The 12,157-nt window shown below is 38.1% G+C and overlaps 1 protein-coding gene across 1 annotated transcript in view; it reads left to right on the top strand.

Moving 5' to 3' along the window:
* Nucleotides 1–12,157, top strand: part of LOC118325362 (calcium-binding protein 7) — a 23,390-nt gene that overhangs the window by 7,804 nt on the left and 3,429 nt on the right. The window contains exons 2-4 of the mRNA XM_035658001.1: nt 9,281–9,424; nt 9,563–9,675; nt 11,125–11,275. Coding sequence (XP_035513894.1) covers nt 9,281–9,424; nt 9,563–9,675; nt 11,125–11,275 — 408 coding nt within the window. The remainder of the gene's footprint in view (nt 1–9,280; nt 9,425–9,562; nt 9,676–11,124; nt 11,276–12,157) is intronic.

Below are 12,157 nucleotides of genomic sequence, written 5' to 3'. Positions count from 1 at the left end.
GTTTACCAAACACTTATTATTCTCTCCTGTTCACTTCAGCCATTGACTGCTATTAGCAAGATTTTCTCCTAGGAAGCAAGAATTAGTTCAATTATTGTTCTCTTACAGAAAAAAACACCTTGCTTTACCCTTAAATTGGATACCTGAAACAGTTTGTTTCCCTTGCATAGACGAAAGCTTTTCATACCTTCCTACAGAAAAAAGAAACAGTTTTTCATCAAAGCCTTCTCGTTCTGGAACAATATTGAAACAAAAACAGAATCATACTAATAGATAAAGTGTTTTTCCACTGCCAACATCATTACATTTCCACTTTCTGCCTTTCAAATCCTTCTGACAATGTTACAAATCTGGAAAACGTCAGTGTGTAACTCAGGCGGCCTTTGTTAATGATTTACAAAGAAGAAAGACATGCGGCATCAACATCACTGAATGCTGTAATTGTTAGATTACTGCAACATTAAATGCCTATAAAGCCTGTGACTTATTCAGAGTTCCTTGTTAGAATTAGACTTTAGTGGTGTTGAATCTGTCACTTTTTATTCTATAAGGATGGTGAGAAAATGTTGCATCAGTGTGCAGGGAAAGTGTCCAGCAGTGAAATATCAGTTTGTTCTACTTAAGTGCCTGAAAAGTCTAAGAGACTTTCCTGATTATCATAAAAAAACACCAATGAAAAATCCACCTGGGTGAAGAAAAAACACAAGCAGGACAGGAAGATTAACTTCATCCATTTTGGAGAAGGACATAGTTTATGTCATTACAGATGTGCAGCATCAAGCATCCTGCTTGTATATTATCAGGCTGAGAACAATAAATCTCACTTTGTACATCTTCCCATCACTCCACTCAATCCTCAACGGTGCCCACTCTACCTGGATGATGAAAGGTCGTCTTACACAATCTGCCAGAGAGACAGACAGGCAGGCAGGAATGGATTTCAAAATGGCTCTCTCGATGGTATTACCTACCTAGATGAGACAGGTGGCATATGAAAAAGCTCTACTTGACATAGATGGTGATAAAGATGTGAGCAGAAATGAGCCGTTACTCAGAGAGTGAAGTGACCTAGCACCTCAACCAATGAGCTACAGGTTGTATGATAAAACTGATTTAAAAAAAAAAAAAAAGTGGTTTTGTGGAAATTTGCTTGAGTTTGTGATGATGTCATTGGCTAAAATGTAATGCTAGCTTAATGGTATTCTGTAGATATTAATATAAATATAATATTTTGCTGTTTTTAATTATGTTAAAAAAATGTAAAGCAAAACTATGACACTTTTAGAGGAGAGTTAAAGGACCAGTGTGTAGAATTTAGTGACATCTAGCTGTGAAGTTACAGATTGCAACTAACTGAACACCGCTGGTGTCTGTATTTGACGACCTTGAAGTGATAAACCACAAGAACCCAAAATGCCCTACCTGCATTCTTTGGTTTGGTCGCTCTGGGCTACTGTAGAAACACGGTGGTTCAACATGGCGGCCTCCATGGGAGGCGACCCACAGCGTCTGCAGATAAAGATGTTAACAAAAACACAATGATTCCTGTATTCAGGATTTAATGTTCCATTTATGCCAACATATCCTCCTAAATGTTACACACTGGACCTTTAAGTGAGAAGATTGATACCATTTTAATGTTTGCTAAATGTGAAGCTACTGGCAGCAGCTGGTTAGCTTAGCTTAGCATTAAGCTTAGCATTAAGACTGGTAACAGGGAAATAACAGCTAACCTGACTGTAGCTAAAGGTACCAAAATCTACCAGCACACTAATTAATGAGTTATATCTTGTTTGCTTAATCTGTAAAAATTATTTAATTTTTGTAAATATTAAACAAACAAGATATAAGGTGTTTAGTAATGAGTTTTAAAGGTGCTGGTAGTTGGATTGTGTAACTGTTAGACAGAGCTATGCTAAGCTAACCCTGTGCTTGCACTACCTTCATATTTACTGTACAGATAAGAGAGGTATTCATTTTCTAATCTAATTCTTCAGCATATTTTCCATACTAAAGTATTTTTTTAATATAAACATAGAGGAACAATGTTTAGTTCTTTGCATTCATTTGAAATAGGGTACACTATTAAACAGAGAATCAGCAATAATGTTGAAACTGGCATTTGATATTTTCCTGTCTCTTTACTGTGACTGCTTAATGTAGTTTGTGACATTCAGAGCACATCAACAACCACAGAATTGTATACATTTTCAGTTGATCAGTTGCTGTAATCTGCCAAGTTGGCTTTTGATGGAAAGCATGTGGTGCAGATTAGCGTAGAATATCATGAAATGCTGTGATTACGGCTGTCAGGTGGGTTAAAGTTAAGTCATTTATTTTCATTTTGATCGATTGCCATGAAGAAGTGAATCCAGCAGACTTTATTACCTGTGAAATTAACTGTGATGAGTTCTAGAAGGTGAAGTGTTTTTTCCCCTGGGTAATATTTCCTCCCTTTGATGAGCAATACTGCAAAGTCTACACCAGACAATAACTAAATCCAGCGGCAAAAAAACAGTATCCATAAGTGAGCGCATACTGTTAACGTGGTGGAACTGATGAGGGAGTGTTGAATAAGCTGTAACGCATAGTGGAGGCTTTTGATTGCTCACATTTGACCTTTGTTTGAGGTGCTTCTCACGGCTTTTTGCTTTGTGGATATTGGCCGTGTCTCAGCTTGGTATCGGCTGTGATGATGAAAACTTGCAGCTTTGAGAAAACATAAGAGCGAGGGAGGGAAAAAAATGGAGACAGATCAATGACTCCCCTTTCTTGCTGGAAAAGAAAAATGGAGATGGACTAAAATTTCACTGACTTCAATCATTCAAGGTCAAGTGGGGTTTAAGAAGTTGGCTGTGTTTTTTTGTGTTTTTTTGTTGAGGATAAGGCACCTTGACCTTTCCAACTTTTTTTCTCTTCCAGTTTCTCCCTGTGGTCGTGTTAGTGTTGCACTGGTGAGGTTAAACCCCTTCAAATTGCATAATGGAGGGAGTCTCTATCCAAACCCAGAGATGGGATTTTCCTTAAGACACAGACAACTTAGACTCTGCCATATACCCCCTTTGAATACTCCAGAGCCTTATTAGAAGCCTGTTATGGTAATATTCAAATCTTCCGGGTGCCCAAGTCAGCCCATATCCAGCTAAAGATGGATTAAGGTTGCTATGGGTGTTTAAAAATAGTTGCTTGAGGTTCACACACACACACACACACACACACACACGCACACAAAGCTGTGTTTTTCTCACAGTGATAAGGTCTTACATAAAGAGTGGGTGTGCTGCAATTACCGATCCAAAGCAGCCCTAAGCAGATGCAGGTCTGACTGAGGCGAAGAGGATCTCTGGCTCTGAAAGACAGGCCCTGGATTACCTTCACGGACACTTCACCGCTACAAAAGCCCCGGCATTACCATATTATAGTCAAAGTGCACTGCGTGTAATTAGCAAAAGTTTTCACTGATGCTAAATTTAGCTTGAAAAGGGGTAAAGCTTTGCTCCAGGGATGCCTCAAAAATCCAAGTAAATATTTCCCATGTGTTGTATTTCTGTTCTGCAAGGACAGGGGGAGTTCATTTCACCCATTTCTTCTAATAGAAAACATAACACAGAAAGTGGATGGCATGTCCCATGTCACTGATGTTTCACCCTTGTCATGAAGTCCAAGTATTTTCTGTTTGTCTGCATGAATCAGCTCCATTTTTAGAGTGATTCCTGGTTTTGTCTACGGCTGTGTACAGTTCCCAGACTATTCACTATCTCTGTGCTGCAGCAAGGATCCACTGCACTTCATTGATACACAACAGTGTATGGGGAGAGCAGTGCGATGGGGCTGCGCTGCACCTTTCTCTTGTGGGAGTTCAGCTTCAGATCCTTGGCTCTCACAGCTCGTAATCTTAACTTCGGCTTTTCATCCTCTGTCAGATCACACCACAGGGGACTGCATGGCATCGCATCTTTGAAGGCCAACAAGCACCTCTCTACATCAAAGCAAATACCACATGCTTTCAACAAAAATACTCACGCCTCCCCTGGTGGAGGCATGGTCCCAGAGACTGAGAGGAAGATGCAACAGCAGCTTCTAAATCTAAAAAAAAAAGAAAGAAAAAAGATGCATATTAATAAGATAATACAGTAAAATGTAATTGAAGTTGAAAGTGAGAGTAGCTCAAGTTTAAAGGGGCCTGAAGCAATAATAAATACTGCAGCAATGAAGGAAAAATCTAAAATGGTGACACTCCAATTTAAATGAAATGGCAGGTTCATTATATATGTACTGCTTTTATGCAGTTCAAAAGAGGTCAAAATTGCCTTCGACAAACGTGGAAAATGACTCAGCGCCTTGCACATCTTCTTGAGTCCTGATTATTCAAAATGAACCAATTCCAGAAATTCCAGCCAGTAGGATGAAAGTGTCTTTTTGGGTTTTAACACACAAAATTGTAATGTTATTATTTATTGCCATTCATGCTTTTTTAAAAAGGTAGATTACTGAAAACAATATGATGGCAATTATTATTCACACTTACTGGTTTGCCATTTGGCAAACACTACACTTTGATCATTTAAAGCGGCTCCAATGAATATTTTATATTAACATGTATTACATGTATATTTATTATATGTGTAATGTGAAAGTGGTTGCTCTTAGTGAAAAACCTGCAGAGAATTAGAACCTGACCCTGCAGTTCCCCTCGGCTGTTACCGCTTTTGTTCATTCTCACTGCTCTCATCAACCCATCAACACAGGGTCTTCTCAGCTGAAGACTTAAATCATCAAGTTTTTGGGAGCAGCCCTAGTTTTTTATTTTTTAATTCATTTAGATGCTTTAAGTTTGACTTGGGTGGAGAAACTTTTCAGCTTTTGGCTCGCGGTTTTACCGTCTGATTTCTTGTGATCATCAGATGCTGGTTGGAAACTTGATATGTCATTTCAAATTTAAAAAAAAAAATCTGTGCTAATTTATTCATAAAACTCCTTCAAAAATTCATATCAACTAGCTTCAGCAGTAATGGTAGCTGTGTCTGAACATGCCAGTTGTACTAGCCATTCACCAAAAACAGGAGATCATTCAATGAACATGCTCTCTTAGTGTGTTTATGCACAACACTGCAGAGGACCACATTAATGCTGAAACGACTAGTCAATAAATTGATTAGTCCAATGGACAGAAAATTGAGTAACAATTACGATAATACATTCATCATTTAAATATTAATCAATCAAAAATTCCAGCCATTCTTTGGTTTTAGCCTCTCAAATGGGAGGATTTGTGGATTATCTGTGTATTATATAATTGTAAAGTGATTATTTTTCAGTTTTCAAGGGTTATTTGTACAAAACAAGAAAAATTGACAATATGGGCTTGGGCAGTGGAAACTTGGATGGGCATTTTTCATTATTTTTTCTTATTTTATACTTTTATACAATACACGATTACAAATAATAGTCATCAGAATAATGAATAATGAAAACAATCCTCAGTTGCTGCCCTAGACCATATTATTTTTAATTATGTTATATCCAAGGGAAATTTATTTATTAATCAGGTGTTATATGAAACAATTGTATGCTATGATACAATATGAGGAATTAGCCAACATTATGAAGTCAAATGTGAAGTCAAATCCCCTGTCATTGTTCCAAAAAGCATGAAGATATTTGTCCTCTGCTTTTTTAGTTTCTTACCTCCATAATTCAGTTTGGGAACATGAAAGTGGATTGTGGCTACTGACCCTCTTTTGCTTTAATTATGTGTGCCCTGTATTTAGATCCATTTATTTCAAGGCTACGTGACTTAACAGTGGTTCATTTATGCCACCTGCCTCTCTTTTATTAGGTAGAATTATGCAGGTCATCTGTACAGGCATAATATCAGAGCTATTCAGTTTTGTTTTCTTTTTTCTTGCCAGAGCGTTTATTCAGGGAGAGAGAGAGAGAATTTTTTGGATTCTGACAGAGGCAGTTGCTCAATTACAATAGAGTCACTGTGGCATACACGTGAATTTGGCCCATTTTGAGCTCACAGAGTGAAGTGAAAATGAGAATGCAGTTGTCTCTCCTGAGGACAATTAAAATAGATAAACTCTCAAAGAGATAGCACTCTATCTGGATAGCGTGTGGTCAAAAAGAGAAATTAATTCTTTTAGAAGATGATTAGTCAGCCTCTTTTGATAAATTGGAGGGATGATTATGTATGGTCTGCTTTACTTTAGAGGTTTGTTAGTTCATTCTAGTAGTACTCTGTTTGTCCTGATTTTTAGCAGAGCAAAATAATTTGTAATAGCTATACATATTCCACTTTTACTGTTATAAATCTTATCAGACCTGATAAGCAATTCATTCGGGCCAATGCAGCAGTATAAAATCCTCCCACAGCACAATTGTGTCCATATTTCATTACACAATACAAACTTTTTTTCAGCAAATAAACTATATACCACTCACCACTCTGGATGTATTGCTCACCTTGGCCTTTGATCAATAAATAAAGCTTTCAGGGGAGACAGAGTATTTGCTAAAACTGTGTTGGGACCTTATTTAAGAGTGTGTTTGCCTCCTGCGCGGCTGCAACATCTTTTTTTTTTGTGTGCTGGAAAGCCCCTCATCCTAAAGTAAACAGATGGAGTGGGACCTCAGGTGGATACTGAGGTATTGTTATTCTATAAACAATAAGATCACACCCAGGAAAAAAAAAAAAAAACACAGCTGGAGGCTCTCAATGATTCAAACTGTACCTCCAGTAAGACATTTTGTAGGAAAAAGCAACGTAAAAAATTGCTGCAGCGAATGTCACTCTGCTCGGTTTTATAAATTGCATGCCCAGATGTAATCCATGACCATGACTGCCAAGTACCCTTGTCCCTGTGGCAGGGTTTCTATTCTGCGGACATGTACTTGATTACAACAAACTATTTCCTGAAGCCGTGCTACCACATAATACACATAATGACACACACTGTTTCCTGCCATCATCGCTATTTCATGTTTTGTTTTCCAACTGAAATATTTGTCACAGACTGTCACACTGTGGATTTTGGCCCGAGGCTTGGCCATTCGTCGCCCCTCTGACACAAATCACCGGTGCAGCAATTCCTATTTACAGGACTTTGGGCTTTGCATCGGATTGATAAAGTTTGTTTAGTATTACACTTCAGTAACTTAACAATCACTAATTGGCTGTAAACTGGGGGGGAAAGTCATTTAAATTCACATTTGAATTTCTATTCCGCTTACCTAGAAGGCTGTTACTGGCAATGCATTTTGCAACAGAGACAAGTTATGCATTATTTAGCAACATCATTCAGTTATTGTATTTTTTCCATTATTCATTCAAAACCCAGCCTACAATTCATTTCAGTTCAATTCAATTTACAAACGTATCTTCACACCTCATCAATAATGCTCAGTCAGAGCTGTAAAATGCCTTATTTCCCTGAACATTATGACAAAAACCGAATATGAATCTAACGTAACATGTTCAATGATGCATTTAAGGTATCTGATTCAAACAAATGTCAGATTAGAGAGATTTCAGATATTTAATGTTATTTTCTCTATCTTAAGATTTATCTCGTGCTCTTTTGTGTGCAAATCAGGCGTGTGACATGAAGATGAGATGAGTCTAAAATTGTAAATGACTTGGTTGTAGATTTTGTTGCATATAAATGACGGGATCCAGTCCTTCATGAACAGTAAACAAGAAGAGAATGAGGGGAAATATGAAGTTTGGCTGAATTAACATCTTAACAAGATTTCCTGTAGTGACTGAGACTTTGTCTGCTGTGCTAAAAACTGTGTCCAGTAAGGTTGTGTTCCATTGGATTTTTATTTTGCTGGGGTTTGAGTTTATGTAGGTGATGCCGTTTTTCTTTATGTGTTTGGGTATAGCGGCCCTCTAGTTCCCCTTCTTATGTTTATCTCAGACTATGTGCTGTTGCTGCTTCTAATAACATAAAGCACATTACTCCAGTTTTTCATTATCAAGTTATATTAAAGGTGTACCACTCCAGCAATTAAGTATTATAGTCCCATACATTCTGGGGAGTCACAAGCAGCAGGCTCTACTCCACTGCATTTCAGATATATTTCCCTTTTGTTTATGGGAAGGGTACTGTTCTACAACAAGTCTGGCCTCTTCCAGCTTCAGGTGGTCAACCAAGGTCTGAAGAGCTGTGCAAAGTCACTGGGGTCCCAATGACTGAAGTAGGGGATGCTTGGTCTTGGCCCCTTATGTTGGTGAACAGCTATAGTGTTATAGGGCGGGTTGAGGTGTTGGGGTGGGTGATGATCACAGTGGTTACTTGCTGAGGTAAGGGCTGAGTGTATTGAATGCTGTGGCCAATTGAAGTTAGTCCAAAATGAAAGAAGAAATGTGACAACTGTCTAGCATTTAAATGCTCCAGTGGATTAAGATACTGTAATGTTGGGTCCCCACTATGTGTCAGTGGTGTCTTTATAAGTACATGAATTATCATGACTTTGTGCAACAAAGGTGTAACCTATGATTAATAGTTGCATGGAATTAAATGTATTAAGAATAGAAGGATTTGGTAAAATTATAGTAAAAGGTCACTGAAGTTACACCAAATGTGCTACAGATGCATAAGGACTTTTTACATTTTCTTTATTCACAAAACCACAAGACACTTAACTGTAATTCCTCCTTTTTATAGATGTTACAGTGGAGCTAGCTTAAATTCAGGTTGTCAGTGGATGATAGTATGAGTAATCCTTTCACATTATTATTGCATTTTAATGTAAACTCTTACACAGCAGTAATTGTTTCAAATAGTGATCTTATTCTAACCTTTTTGTCATTTATGTGTCTTTCGAAGAAATTATTGGACTGATGGGAATCTAGGAAAGGCAACCACCAGAATGCTACACTTCCCCCACCTCGTATGATAGCAGAACATATTCTTGTTAGGTTATTTTTGGCATTAAAGCTTTTTAGATTTTGTCAGCCAAGAAAGTAAGACTTCATAACTTTGATTTATCCCCATACATTTTTAAATACAAGGAAGGCAGAGAATACTGTACTGTAAAATGGTGATAAGTTGTTCTAATCTCACCTCTTGTTCATGGATATTTATTTTATTTTGGCTCTTTTTTTTGTAATTTTACTGGTGGAATTTGTTCTCCTGAGCTGCCAACCCCCATATAACTATGACTCAAGCATTGATGTGGCATAACAAATGTGTCTTTGGTGCGTGGAACATTTTTCACTCTCATATCCTGCTCTAAGACTTTAGCTTGTGCTTGTGTGTCTTCTTTGCAGAGATCCGCGAGGCCTTCAAAGTGTTTGACCGCGATGGGAATGGGTTCATCTCAAAGCAGGAGCTGGGGATGGCCATGCGCTCTCTGGGCTACATGCCAAACGAAGTGGAGCTGGAGGTCATCATCCAGAGACTGGACATGGACGGTGAGGCAAACACACGGCTTGGATTTTACTATCTTAAGCCGCAAAGCACAGAAGCAGTTTGCTTTCTATTCACCCACAGTGGGGTAGTAGGCAGTTAAACTACCGACGATAAAAACCAACTGTTCCTCTTTTCCGCAGGCGATGGCCAGGTGGACTTTGAGGAGTTTGTCACTCTTCTGGGCCCAAAGCTAACAGCAGCTGGGATGCCAGATAAATTCAACGGCACTGACTTTGACTCCGTTTTTTGGAAGGTGCTCATTATTCAGTCACTCATTTCCTGCCTATTAGAGAGAAGATAGACAGCAGAGTTGTAGCTGTAACAAACCTCTAAGTGCAGAAACACTTAGACTGCCACTGTACAACTTTAAAGGAAAACCAGCTTTAATTGCCATATCCACTGCGTCGTTAATGGGAGGGATTTTAATCTTGGAGAGGTTTGGATTCCCTTAAGAGCTGTGTCCTTCATCAAGACTTTGAGTTGATATTTCTCTGCCTCTTTGTGTGTGGCAACAGTTTTATCACTTAGAACATTAAAGTCAGTTTTGATGTAAAATAGATATTCATTTATTTACAGACACCTTATTAGATAATTAGCTGCTCACTTTGACAGTGGGATGAAATTAATGGGATGGAGTTTGCGTAAATGCTGCCGTTGTTGCAGTTAGGAGATAACAGCGCTACAGTGGTTGTCAGAAAGTGAGGCTCCAAATTGAGTGAGACAGAGGGGGGTATTTATGGGAATTCTTGGTGTATTCAGTGTACGAAAAAAAAAAGAATCGCAAGCAAAGACACCTGCTGGGAAAGTCAAGAAACCCGAGGGGCTGTTGCAAAGGCTGCATAGCTTCACATAACGTTATATGTGAATAGTAGTATCAAGCATGTGCTGCTGGATTGATCACATAGAGCCTCCGGTCACACTGGTGAGCTCAGCTCAGGCTGAGAAAATGCGTAACATAGATGAACTTTCCAAACAGGCACATATCCTGACTCCGTACTCCATAATGTGTACTTTTACTTAGATATCTTAAGAACATTTTCTTGATAATACTTAAACTGTATTTTTATTCAAATTTTGAATGCAGGAATATTCTTTATAATTAAGTATTATTGGCTTACTAGTTGCATATGTATATAACTGCATTATGTATTCTTTCATTTTAGCTAGAATTTTAATCAAACTTTATATTTTAGTCAGATGTGAAATTACATTTGGTTTCTCCATGATATTAGTAATCCAATATTAAAGGTGATCCAATATTAACATTACAAGTGAGTGAACAAACTGAGGACATTGAATAGTACAAGTAAAATTTTCCACTGTGCTGCCAGTTTGACTGAAAATGAGGAACTCTGTTGTCCTATAGGCATACAGTGTTGTTTGTGTCAAATAATTGTCTAATAGAAAATGCAACTGGGGGGAACCTTGTATTTTTATTGGATGTCAACTTAGTGAGACATTTAACATTTAACATTATTACTATTTTATTCTTATTTTCGTAATCTGATTAAATATACACAGCACAAAGCTTTTCAACTTAAATTATTCCACATTCTGCTGTTTTGTACACTTCCTCTTTATGTGTTATTTGTGTGTGCCTACATACTGTATGCATGTGTGTGCAAATGCCTGTGTGTGCGTGCCTTTGTGGTGTGCCAGCCCATGTCCATGTTAATGTTGAGTTATGCGTGTGTATCTCCAGTGTGACATGCAGAAGTTAACGGTTGAAGAGCTGAAGAGGCTTCTGTACGACACCTTCTGTGATCACCTTTCCATGAAAGACATCGAGAACATCATTATGACTGAGGAGAACCACATAGAGAACCCTGGGGAATGCCAGGTGGATATAGACAGTAAGGAAGAACCTCCATACTTCAACAGCATTGTTTATGATCTATTTCCGTTATTATTATTATAATATTAGTGCTTGTTACACATTAAAGGGTCACTTCACTCGCTAAAAACATTTACCTAATTTCTGCCACCACCCCAATACAGTGACTGTAATTTGTTAGGGGGGGTTTCAGCTTTGAACATTTGCATTTGAAAAACAAAAAACAGTAATGTGTTTCTCCATACATAATATCCTGGTTCTCCACAGCTTGGATAAATTTACCCTTTAAGAAGCAGCATCTCTCCTTTAAACTGAATCAAAATGACATAGCTTCTAGTGGGTTTGAAAGGTTATATGGCCATTACAAGCCACCATATATGATGATATATTATTTATGGAGGTGAGGATGGCTTTTGAATTGTCAGGACTTGCGCAAACAAAATATATCATTTGTAGTCTTTTCACTACACTAAAATGACAATATATAAATAAATAAATATTTTTTTCAATTAACACATTAGAGATTTCACCAGACAAATTCCTCCTTCTATTCTCACCATTTTGTGCCAATATGCAGGAATCACACACAGAGAACTGTGTTGTTGAAACTGCAGCGATACCAATTTTTCCAATCAGCAGACCCCATAGATCATAATGTACTCCAGCCAGTTATCAGCAGTGTATGAAATGCTGTGCCCTCTAAGGCAGCTGTTTTGTAATTTGAGCGGCCATGCACAGCAAATGGCCCCTCTCACTTTTTTCTCACCCCCCCCAAAAAAACCCCAACAAAAAATCACTACACTATTGCTAAAGCTCTATCCGCCTACACAGATACTGCATGCAGATTCCCCCCCCCAACACACACACACACACACACACACACACACACATTCTCTGGAGC

This window comes from Morone saxatilis, unplaced genomic scaffold, assembly GCF_004916995.1.
Source record: "Morone saxatilis isolate NCDOM2014 unplaced genomic scaffold, NCSU_SB_2.0 Contig16, whole genome shotgun sequence".
Classification (NCBI taxonomy): domain Eukaryota; kingdom Metazoa; phylum Chordata; class Actinopteri; family Moronidae; genus Morone; species Morone saxatilis.
This window is presented reverse-complemented; position numbering and strand designations above follow the sequence as displayed.